A 12,783-nucleotide genomic window follows, 5' to 3' on the forward strand; every position below is an offset into this window, starting at 1 on the left:
GTCATTTCTACTAGAGTGGATCGGTGGTAGGAGCGGCATAGGCGTATTCCCTGGGGTAAATCATTTTCTCCTTTTTCTTTAATTTCTCACAAAATATAAGCCCAATTGACGAACGGACACCATCACGAGAATCTAGGGATGATTCTCTACAAGTCTAGTGGGATGGAATTCTCGTGGGGGTGTCGGGCCAAAACCCTAAATTTGGGGTGCGGGGTTATTAAGGGGCTTATTTTTAATTAATTAGCATTAATTTAGAAATGCTAAAATATTGAACATTTTGGGTTAAAGTAGGATTTTTGGAATTTAGGGCCCGGGTGAGTGCTGTGGTTGTAATTTTGGGATCCGCAAGTAAAATTCAGAAAAATAAGTGGGGATATTAAATAATAGTTTGAATATTAATTTGAGGTATATAGGGTCTAAGGAAGGCTAGATGGGTATTATTTTGGAGAAATATATTAATTAATCTGGGAAAAATGTAAATTGCAGGAGTTAAATTTCGGGCGCCAAGGGCGTAAAATTTTGGATTCTAGCGAGACTCTCAGTAAGCCAGGTACAGGGAATAAATTATAAAAGTGTTTTTAGAATTGTTATTTGAATGAATATGTGAAATTGAGCATATGATATTTTGTCTAAAAATTATTATGATATAAATATCAGATAAATTGTGTGGCATTTGAGTAATTGTAAATTGTGATATTATGGAGTGTAAAATATAATAATGTGTAATTTCTAAGAATATATTGAAATGAGAATTACTGATCTGATTAGTGAAAAATAATGTAATATGGTATTATTATATGAGTAGAAATGTTTTGCCTAGAAAATGGGATTTTGTGAATTATTGATATTGGAAAATAATGAAATGTGGTATTTACTTGTGAGTGAAAATTATTTGCATGAGAAATGAGTATTTTGGGAAAATGTGAAAAATACATGAAATATGATATATGATATTACGAGATGATGAAATGTGCACAGAAAATGATGAGAATATTTATATTGAACTGAATTGTGATATACTGGAATATAATTGATGAAATGCCAATACCGCATAATGATTGCGGGTATGTGATGGTAAACCCTGTTGGATGGTTATGATATTTAGCACGGTACCGTTGCGAGTGGTGTTAGTGCAACCACACGGACTCTTGGAGCGTGTGGCGTGATAGTCGACTGTGCCATTGTGTAGGTTTGTTGGGCCCCCTGAGTCCGGATCAGGGTATTAGGCCGGCCAGTCATACTACAGATGCGATATGTGATATGATATTTGATCTAACCGGGTCGGCCAACTGCGGTTAGATCCAGCTTTCGGGCCGCATAACCTTGACCATGGGGGGGAAGCATGGCGTGTATAGAAAGATCCTCAAGGTGGCCATGAGTTACAGACGCGATGTTGGTATTTGATACCGAGGATACTCATGAGCCGGAAAGTAAAGTGGAAATGAAAAGTGAAAGAATGATAAAATTGGCTAGAATAAGAAATGAAAGAAAGAATGGAAATTGAGAAATAAAGAATGATAAAATTAAGAAATTGAACAGTGTGAGTTAATAATATAAATAATTAAGACGAAGTGAAACTTTCCGCCTGAGGGCTTACTGAGAAAGGAAAGTGCCCTGATGGGTATCAGATGTGGCTATACCTGGCTGCATAACGTGTTAGGGCAGAGGGAAGCTACCTGTATGGGTGGGTAATCTTTCCTATTCTCAGGAACTTCGCGTGTAAATATGTGTTGTAAATCATTGAATTTGATAAATGATTTTTAAGCTTATAAAAGCTCTTGTTGTATATCCATATGATTATGTGTATGTGAATATCATTGTATTTTCTTAAATGAAATGGTGATTTGAAAAGTAAAGTGTATTATAATTGTACTCATTTGGCCACACACTGTAAATAATTTATTCCTTCTTACTGAGATATGTCTCACCCAATTTATCTAAATTTTTCAGGGAACAGAGATTGGCCGGGTGATAGAGCTCAGTGATAGTAGGAGCTGAGACCCTGATACACAGGGTGAGTTTTTGGACTAGGGGAGATGTAATTCCCCTAGAGTTGAATAGTAATTTTTAGTATGGGAAGGTAGTGTGAATATTTGTATGTATGTTGATACTCTGGGTATTGTATTCTTATTGATATGTGTATATTGTCTTCCGCTGTTAGGTTGAATATAATAAAATACTTTTTACGCGGTACCCAATGCGGGTCGGGTTGTATGAATGGTACTAGGATTGTTAATGTGGCCGATTTGTGGATGTTGTGGATTTATGACGTGATTATTTATTTATTAAAAAAAATTGTACAAAAATCAGGGGCGTCACAGTTTGGTATCAGAGCCTAGGTTGCTAGGCTCTGTAGACTTTAGTAGACAGCGGAATACAATACCAGAGTATAGGAGTGGATTTTGAGAGAAATAGGAGATGGGTAGATTGAAATGTGAGTTAGTGGTTGTTAGAGGATAAGGTAAGAATTTAGGATTCTATCTTGCGGCCTAGAGGCAGGAGTACCGAGGTTGTTTCTGTGTTTTTCCTGGGGTGACGATTTCAGGAAAATCATGGATACTACCGTTGGGTCTTGTTTCTGAGTGGTAGGACTGAATCTTAAATGGGGATTAAGGATATGGATAGAAGAGTAATTTATGAGTTACTGTAGTGTATGGGTTGTGTGATAGTGATTGTATGCTGAGATTAGTTGTATTCTTTGTGGGATGGATTTGGGGAATAGTAACACGAGTGTGGGAGGTGATGGAGTAGAACCTTCCAGTATGGGTGGTACAGACCCTGACGTGGTATTGCGTAGCGTCACTCAGCAGGTAATGGCTGAGATGACCAGGAGCTCGGGGCAACAGAGTTGCATAATCGAGCAGTTCACGTGTATGCGACCCCCATCTTTTGCTAGAGGAGCGGACCCACTAGTAGCAGAGAACTGGGTTCAGGACATAAAGGATATACTGGCAGCCCTCTCATGTACAGACGAGCAGAGGGTGTTATTTGCCACATTTAAATTGACCGAGGAGGCAAAGCGCTGGTGAAGGTCAGTGAGACTACTGGAGGAGCAGAGGCCGGATCCTATAGCGATGACATGGAATCGCTTTAGGAAGATTTTCTTCGAGGGATACTTTCCTACTACAGTTATGAGTATGAAGGCGTTAGAGTTTCTGTATCTGACACAGGGGTCTATGACGGTGCAGCAGTACGCAGCGAGGTTTGTTGAGCTGTCCCAATTTGCTCCATATATGGTGCCAGATGAGGAGAGGAAGTTTGAGGAGGCACCCAAGAGAGTGTCAAGCAAGAGAGGTTGTCTACTATCAGTGCCACCAACCTGGGCATATCGCGAGAAACTGCCAGGCACCACCAGCAGTAGCAGCTGCTCCTCAACTGTATAGAGGAGACTACTAGGCACCTCGAGGTGGACAGCAGAGGAATGTTGCGTTGGCGCGAGTTTATGCACTGACGTCGGGAGATGCTGAGGCAGCAGAAGATGTGGTGATAGGTACTATTTCAATACTGTCATTTAAAACTACCGTTTTATTTGATTCTGGGGCGACGCATTCATTTATCGCTCGGGATTATGTAAAATTGTGTGGGTTTGAGCCTTAGCAGTTAGAAATTAGTTTGTCTGTTGCTACGCCAACTGGGGCCGTAGGGGTATGTAGAGAGGTACTCAGGGACTGTCCAGTGGATATTCAAGGGAGGTATTTATTAGTTAATCTGGTGGTTTTAGATATGTATGGATTTGAGGTAATCTTGGGCATGGATTGGCTAGCTGCCCACGATGCTAGCATTGATTGCCATCAAAGAGTGGTAGTGTTTAGATCTCCTGAGGGACAGGAGTACAGATTCGTGAAATCACGTGTGCGCACCCCACCTCAGTTATTATCTGCTATTCAGGCGTGTAGATTGCTATTAGAAGGTTGTCAGGGATATTTAGCCTATGTGAAGGCTGAATCAGAAGGGGAACTGAGGGTGGAGGATATCTCAGTGGTAAGAGATTTTCCTAATGTATTTCTAGAGGATTTGCTGGGACTACCTCCTGATCGTGAGGTAGAGTTTGTTATTGATCTGGTTCCAGGGACAGCGCCGATTTCGAAGGCGCCGTATAGAATGGCACCGACAGAGCTGAAAGAATTGAAAGAGAAGTTGCAGGATTTGTTAGATAAGGGGTTCATTCGGCCCAGTGTGTCACCCTGGGGAGCACCGATTTTATTTTTGAGGAAGAAGGATAGCTCGATAAGGTTGTGCATCGACTACCGGGAAATAAACAAAGTGACTATCAAGAATAAATACCCGCTCCCGCGTATCGATGATTTGTTTGACCAGTTACAGGGGACACAAATCTTTTCAAAGATAGACTTACGCTCCGGGTACCATCAGGTGAAAGTTAGGGTGGAAGATGTTTCGAAGACGGCATTTAGAACACGATATGGTCACTATGAATTTCTAGTTATGCCGTTTGGGTTGACGAATGTTCCTGCAGTGTTTATGGATCTGATGAACAGGGTCTTTCACCAGTACTTGGATCAGTTTATGGTAGTATTTATTGATGATATACTGGTATATTTGAAGAGCCCAGAGGAGCATGAGGAACATCTGAGTATAGTACTTCATGTATTATGAGAAAAGAAGCTTTATGAGGGTAGGTGTGAGATATTTACTGACCATAAGAGTTTAAAGTATTTCTTCACATAGAAGGAATTGAATATGAGGTAGAGGAGATGGCTGGAGCTAATAAAGGATTACGACTGCACTATCAGCTACCACCCGGGAAAGGCTAATGTGGTTGCTGATGCTTTGAGTCGAAAATTAGTGGAATCAACTGTATCTGCAGTGGAGATTCAGCATCTGATTCAGATGGATCTGGAGAGGCTCGGTGTGGAGCTGGTAGAGGGCGATCACCAGGCGTTCATTATTGACTTGGTTTTACATCTGACTCTACAGGAGAGGATTAAAGCAGCTCAGAGGAATGATGCAGAACTAGTAGAGCTTATGGGAATGGTATAGGATGGTCAAGAACCAGAGTTTAGTATTTCAGATGATGGAGCCTTGAGGTTCCATACCAGGTTATGTATTCCTGCCGATCCTGAGATCAAGAAAGTCATTCTAGAGGAAGCGCATCGGTCCCTATATACTGTACATCTAGGTAGCACTAAAATGTACAGGGATCTCCGAGAGTCCTTTTGGTGGAGCAACATGAAGAGGGAGATAGCTCAGTTTGTGGGTCAATGTTTGACGTGCCAGCAAGTGAAGGCTGAGCATCAGAGACCGGCGGGATTGTTGCAGCCACTCCACATTCCCGAGTGGAAGTGGGAGCATATAGCGATGGATTTCGTCTCAGGAGTACCGCTAGCATTGCATGGACAGGACGCTATTTGGGTAGTGGTAGGTTGATTGATGAAGACTGCCCACTTTTTGCCGATCAGAGTTAACTACTCCTTGGATAGATTGACTGAATTATACATCCAGGAGATAGTTAGACTCCACGGTGTCCCAGTGTCCATAGTTTCAGATAGAGACCATGATCCACATCTCATTTTTGGAGGAGTCTGCAAGGGGATATGGGTTCTCAGTTGTTGTTCAGCACGGCTTTTCATCCTCAAACAGATGGACAGACAGAGAGGACGATATAGATTCTGGAGGATATGCTGCGAGCATGTGTGCTGGACTTTGGAGGTCGTTGGATACAGTATTTGCCATTGGTTGAGTTTGCATATAACAACAGCTACCAGGCTAGCATTGGGATGGCACCATATGAGGCACTGTATGGTAGGAGGTGTCGATCTCCGTTGTACTGGAATGAGGTTGGTGAGAGACAGGTATTGGGGCCAGAGCTGATACTGCAGACTCAAGATAAAGTCAGACTCATCAGAGACAGGATCAAGACAACGCAGAGCCGACAGAAGAGTTATGCTGATACTCGTCGATGAGAATTGGAGTTTGATACAGGAGATCACGTGTTCCTGAAGGTGGCACCGCTGAAGGGTGTTATGAGGTTCGGGAGGAAGGGTAAGCTGAACCCTAGGTATATTGGACCATTCGAGATTCTTGAGAGAGTGGGTCCAGTTGCCTATCATTTGGCATTACCACCGGTCCTATCTAGGAGCCATGACGTATTCCACGTTTCTATGCTGAGGAAATACGTCCCAGACCCCTCCCATGTGATCAGATATGAGGCACTGGAGTTGGGTGATACTTTAGTTTATGAGGAAGTGCCAGTGCAGATTCTTGACTGGAAGGAATATGAGCTACGCACGAAGAAGATTCCATTGGTAAAAGTTCTGTGGCCCAACCGTGCCATTGAGGAGGCTTCCTGGGAACTAGAGGATCAGATGTGCTAGAGATATCCGCACTTATTCAGTGGAGTTAGAGTTGAGCCAGTCAAGTGAATGGAATATTATTGTAGTTTTTATTTATATAGTGTAATGTAAGATGAATTGAGTTTTTAGTTTTGAAACGTGAATAGTTTTGGGAGAATTTTGAATAGTTGTAATCTCCCAGAGTCCTCGTTGTAACCACAGTATTCCTCCGCCATAAGTGAGGGTAATCAATAAATATTGAAAGTGTTTTCGCTAAGAAAGGAAAATAGGGGAATGACAAATTTCGAGGACGAAATTTTTATAAGGAGGGGAGAATGTAATAACCCCAAAAAGGGTTATAGAAGATTAGTGAAGTGATTTCAAAAAACAAAATTAAAAATTAAAAAAAAATTAAAAAAAATTAAAAAAAATAATAAATTAATTAACTAATTAATTAATCAGATTTAAAAGAAAAAGAAAAAAATTAAATTAATTAAAATTTATTTTTATTTTTATTAATAAAATATATTATTATTATTATTATTAGTAACATCCTGAAGCTTCAGAAAGCTTCAGGATGAAATGTTTTATTTAAACACCCCCCCCACATCATCATCTTCTTCTTCTTTACTTTTATTTTCTTTTCTCTTTTGCTGCAACGCAGCTCACACACACTCTCTCTCTCCTCTCATTCTCTCTCCCTCTCTTCTCGATTTCGTGACGGATTTTCGCCCGATTGAAAATCCGAAAATACCACTGGACTCCATTCGCCACTGCCGTCATTTGTCCTGAAGTGGATTGGTGGTAGGAGCGGCGTAGGCGTATTCCCTGGGGTAAGCTATTTTCTCCTTTTTCTTTAATTTCTCACAAAATATAAGCCCAATTGACGAATGGATACCACCACGAGAATCTAGGGATGATTCTCTACAAGTCTAGTGGGACGAAATTCTCGTGGGGGTGTCGGGCCAAAACCCCAAATTTGGGGTGCGGGGTTATTAAGGGGCTTATTTTTAATTAATTAGCATTAATTTAGAAATGCTAAAATATTGAACATTTTGGGTTAAAGTAGGATTTCTGGAATTTAGGGCCCGGGTGAGTGCCGTAGGTGTAATTTTGGGATCTGCAGGCAAAATTCAGAAAAGTAAGTGGGGATATTAAATAATAGTTTGAATATTAATTTGAGGTATATGAGGTCTAAGGAAGGCTAGATGAGTATTATTTTGGAGAAATAGATTAATTAATCTGGGAAAAATGTAAATTGTAGGAGTTAAATTTCGGATGCTAAGGGCGAGAAATTTTGGATTCTAGCGAGACTCTCAGTAAGCCAGGTAAGGGGAATAAATTATAGCAGTGTTCTTAGAATTGTTATTTGAATGAATATGTGAAATTGAGCATATGATATTTTGTCTAAAAATTATTATGATATAAATATCAGATAAATTGTGTGGCATTTGAGTAATTGTAAATTGTGATGTTTTGGAGTGTAAAATATAATAATGTGTAATTTATGAGAAAATATTGAAATGAGAATTACTGATCTGATTAGTGAAAAATAATGTAATATGGTATTATTATATGAGTAGAAATGTTTTGCCTAAAAAATTGGATTTTGTGAATTATTGATATTGGAAAATAATGAAATGTGGTATTTATTTGTGGGTGGAAATTATTTGCATGAGAAATGAGTATTTTGGGAAAATGTGAAAAATACATGAAATATGATATATGATATTACGAGATGATGAAATGTGCACAGAAAATGATGAGAATATTTATATTGAACTGAATTGTGATATACTGGAATATAATTGATGAAATGCCAATACCGCATAATGATTACGGGTATGTGGTGGTAAACCTTGTTGGATGGTTATGATATTTAGCACGGTACCGTTGCGAGTGGTGTTAGTGCAACCACACGGACTTTTGGAGCGTGTGGCGTGACAGTCGACTGTGCCATTGTGTAGGGTTGTTGGGCCCCCTGAGTCTGGATCAGGGTATTAGGCCGGCCAGTCGTACTACAGACGCGATATGTGATATGATATTTGATCTAACCGGGTCGGCCAACCGCGGTTAGATCCAGCCTTCGGGCCGCACAACCTTGACCATGGGGGGGGAAGCATGGCGTGTATAGAAAGATCCTCAAGGTGGCCATGAGTTACAGACGCGATGTTGGTATTTGATACCGAGGATACTCATGAGCCGGAAAGTAAAGTGGAAATGAAAAATGAAAGAATGATAAAATTGGCTAAAATGAGAAATGAAAGAAAGAATGGAAATTGAACAATAAAGAATGATAAAATTGAGAAACTGAACAGTATGAGTTAATAATATAAATAATTAAGGTGAAGTGAAACTCTCCGCTTGAGGGCTTACTGAGTAAGGTGAGTGCCTTGATGGGTATCAGATGTGGCTATACCCGGCTGCATAACGTGTTAGGGCAGAGGGAAGCTACCTGTATGGGCACGTAATCTTCCTTATTCTCAGGAACTTCGCATGTAAATATGTGTTGTAAATCATTGAATTTGATAAATGGTTTTTAAGCTTATAAAAGCTCTTGTTGTATATCCATATGATTATGTGTATATGAATATCAGTATATTTTCTTAAATGAAATGGTGATTTGAAAAGTAAAGTGTATTATAATTGTACTCATTTGGCCACACACTGTAAATAATTTATTCCTTCTTACTGAGATGTGTCTCACCCAATTTATCTAAATTTTTTAGGGAACAGAGATTGGTTGGGTGATAGAGCTCAGTGATAGTAGGAGCTGAGACCCTGATACACAGGGTGAGTTTTTGGACTAGGGGAGATGTAATTCCCCTAGAGTTGAATAGTAATTTTTAGTATGGGAAGGTAGTGTGAATATTTGTATGTATGTTGATACTCTGGGTATTGTATTCTTATTGATATGTGTATATTGTCTTCCGCTGTTAGGTTGAATACAATAAAATACTTTTTACCCGGTACCCAATGCGGGTCGGGTTGTATGAATGGTACTAGGATTGTTGACGTGACCGATTTGTGGATGTTGTGGATTTATGACGTGATTATTTATTTATTAAAAAAAAATTGTACGAAAATCGGGGCGTCACACTACAACTTTCGTTTGTATAAAAATTATGTACTTATGCATATTAGATGTGTGTATGATATCAGATGTTAGTGATATTATTAATGATACGTTTTCTTAGTTGTTATTGATATTATATGAGAAGCAGGTTATTTTGATATGTAAATATTAAAACTCGTTTGTCACACACAGTTATAATTTATTCCACTCTTACTGAGAAGTGTCTCAACCTAGTGGTAACAACTTTTCAAGTTCTTTTGGAGATCGGGTTTGAAGGCCTAGGCTAAGATTGTTTTTAGTGGTTTTTTTTTTTTGGGTATTGTGAGATACTGGTATATATACAAATGTGTTTATATTGGGTTATGTTTTAAATACTGGTTGTGGATACGGATATCTGGATGTTGTAGTGTTCGTTTTGGGTTGTTATATAGAACTTTGGTATTTATTTGAGATTATTTATTTATATTCCGCTGTGTGTATGTTAATTATGGTATTATATACAGGTGATTGGAACACGTGACACCCGGGCCCCACTTGGCGGGTTTGGGGTCTCACAAAATCATTAGACTCCTTTTCTTTTTTTTTTTTTAAACAAAAGAGTATTGATGTAGCTGAAAGGTGCGCCCTATGTAATCATGTCCTGAGAATTTGTAGCTGGCTCCTTTCGAGATGGAACAGTACTTTATAGAGTATTTTGTCAAAAATCAAAAAATGGTGAAAACTTCAGCCCACTTAATGAGTCTTGTTCAAGGGGAGAAAGAAATTTTAAAGGAGTTCATACGCTGCTTTGTTAATGTTGCATTAGAAATTCGTAATTCAGATCATGAGGTATCAATAGCAGCTTTGACAACAACTCTTCAATAAGCGATTTCTTAAATTCGTTGGAAAAGAAGCTTTCGGCCGGTTAAAAATTTGAAATTTAGATCATGAGAGATTTCTTAATTATCGATCTTTCTAATAATGACTAAACCGTCACTAATAATTGGCCTTTAGTGACGATTTTCAGCCAAGAAAATGTAGAATTTATAGTAACGGTGTTATACTTTTAGTGACAGGATAAAATCGTCCTAATACTCCATTATTAGTGACGATTTTAAAATTCGTCACTAATAGATATTAGTCACCTCCGTTTTAGCGACTGATTTGAAACCGTAACTAATAATGATTAAACAGTCACAAATAATTGGTTTTTAGTGACGATTTTCAGTCGAGAATATGTAGAATTTATAGTGACGGTCTTAAGCTTTTAGTGACGAAATAAAATCATTACTAATATTTCATTATTAGTGACGATTTTAAAATTCATCACTAATAAGTATTAGTCATCACCGTTTAGTGACTAATTTGAAACCATCTCTAATAACCTAGTTTTTTTGTAGTGATATATATAAAGGTGTCCAACATCTAGTTAATATTACAAATGACATATAGGGGGGTTGGTGTTTCTAGATTTCAAATCAACCAAACTAAAATCTAATTTATCTTTCTCATTGAATTCATGGTATTGAAAACAACTTAAGTATATAAATAATAATTATTAGGTTGCTTCGTGGGTCGTCAGTATTACTAATAATATTTTTTAAAGATGATTAGCTTGACAATTTTTTGTGAATTGATTAACATACCACCAACGAGATTATCTTTCAAAATGAAAAAAAAAGAGAGAAAGAAAAATTTGTTCATGTCGGATAAGCATGCAGCATACGCCTGGTCATGCAATCTAGAAACCTACTCATATTAATTAATTTTAATTAATGGTCTTTCTAAAGATAATTATTAAAATATAATCTTGCGTAGTTATGCCGTGGCCGCATAATTTGACGAATGCCACGCGTAAATAGATATTTAAACATAAAATAATGACAATGCTTTTTATATAATATAAACTCACCTCAGACTGCTCGGAGGATCCCAGCACTATATATATGGGTACGAAGCGTGGCTCCGAGCACACACCTCCGTTAGCACATACACTCCCCTCCCACTAAGAGCAACAACAAATTCCTCACACACATATAGAAACATAGAATGGCCGCCGAATACTCTAAAGTGATGGGGAACGCCATCACCGACACAACTCTGGGAGCCATGCCGGAGTACGCCGGAAAGACCATCACCCAGAACGACAGAGCCACCGTCGCCGCTCTTCACCTCAAACGCGCCACCCAAGACCAGAACTCCTCCCTCGTTCGGCAATACACGGAGCAGCTAAAGAAGGAACTAGCAGCTGCAGGCCTGGGTGCCGCACCCTCCACTGTGTGCGTCATTCACAATCTCACCGGAGACACGGTGACCTTTGCGATCAGCCATGTGTGGGATAAGCCCGCTGTGCCTCCCGTCCTCAAAGACATTGAGAACGGGCAGACGCTTGTGTTCATGAACAAAGAAACCCACGGAACTGCTGTCGTGTATCGCGGCAAGAACTCGGCTAGAGAGGAGTGTGACTGGATGCTGTCCTGGTCTAACCTCAACTGGGACGGCAAATCTGTTAACAAGGTACGTCCGGCCAATATTACACCATTCGTCAACCATCTTGTAGACGTATTGGTGTGTGTCCGAGTCAGGATACTTCTCACAATGCTTTTTTCGAAAATTTCATTATTTTTTATTTATTTTAATATTCCTGGAAAATATTAGACTCATGCTCAATTGTATGTATGCATGCATGCAGGTTTATACTGAAATTAATGCTGCTCATCACTATGATACTGCTAATGTTTGGGATGCAATTAGCAAACAGTTGGACGTGTCTGGCCCCAAAAGTACCGCCGCATGGAATGGCTGCGTATCTAAAGTGACGATTGATAGCGGTGCCCCTACCCCTACCTTCAATGCATATCTCACGTTGGCTGAGAAGGCATAATGCAAACTGTGCAAGTATGAGTGTCAACCTAAAATATCTATAATGAAATAATCCCTATATATATATATATGGAAGTTCATGAAATAAATATGCGGGGATAATAAATTTGTGTTAATGCATGGATCAATCGTATACGTATCGATCTTGAATGGTTTTGTTGACCGGTCGTTGTATCGACATAAACTTTTGTATTCAGAATATCTATATATAAAAAGCGTGTCCTTTGTTATGTGTGTTTATTTTTTGATGTGTTGGAAATTTGTTCAAGTGTGTATATTGGTAATATGGGGAGGAAATAAGTCTAAAATGGAAAGAAAATAAATAGTTCTAATTAACGAGCACCAAACAGTACGTGTGGAGAAATTTTTACTCCGTTCATCAAAGAATAAAATGCATCCATAATTATGAATATCAATTTATATTGCATTTTATATGTCCAATCTACAAAAAGAATTTTGTTTGGTTCACCGCAAACAAACAACAAATTAAGGTAACTTATCTCTTATCCCATAATCCATTCCACTTGTCCAAGTTTCGAACGTAAAACATCAAAT

At 38.9% G+C, this 12,783-nt stretch overlaps 1 protein-coding gene across 1 annotated transcript; it reads left to right on the top strand.

The window, feature by feature from the left end:
- Window positions 1–11,317: 11,317 nt before the first annotated feature.
- On the top strand, window positions 11,318–12,443 carry LOC131166278 (jasmonate-induced protein homolog). The gene is made up of 2 exons (XM_058124682.1): window positions 11,318–11,862; window positions 12,038–12,443. Exons 1-2 carry the CDS (start codon window positions 11,395–11,397, stop codon window positions 12,227–12,229), a joined length of 660 nt encoding a protein of 219 aa, XP_057980665.1. The 5' UTR covers window positions 11,318–11,394; the 3' UTR covers window positions 12,230–12,443.
- Window positions 12,444–12,783: the final 340 nt, after the last annotated feature.

Source organism: Malania oleifera, chromosome 10, assembly GCF_029873635.1.
Source record: "Malania oleifera isolate guangnan ecotype guangnan chromosome 10, ASM2987363v1, whole genome shotgun sequence".
NCBI classification, from domain to species: Eukaryota; Viridiplantae; Streptophyta; class Magnoliopsida; order Santalales; family Ximeniaceae; genus Malania; species Malania oleifera.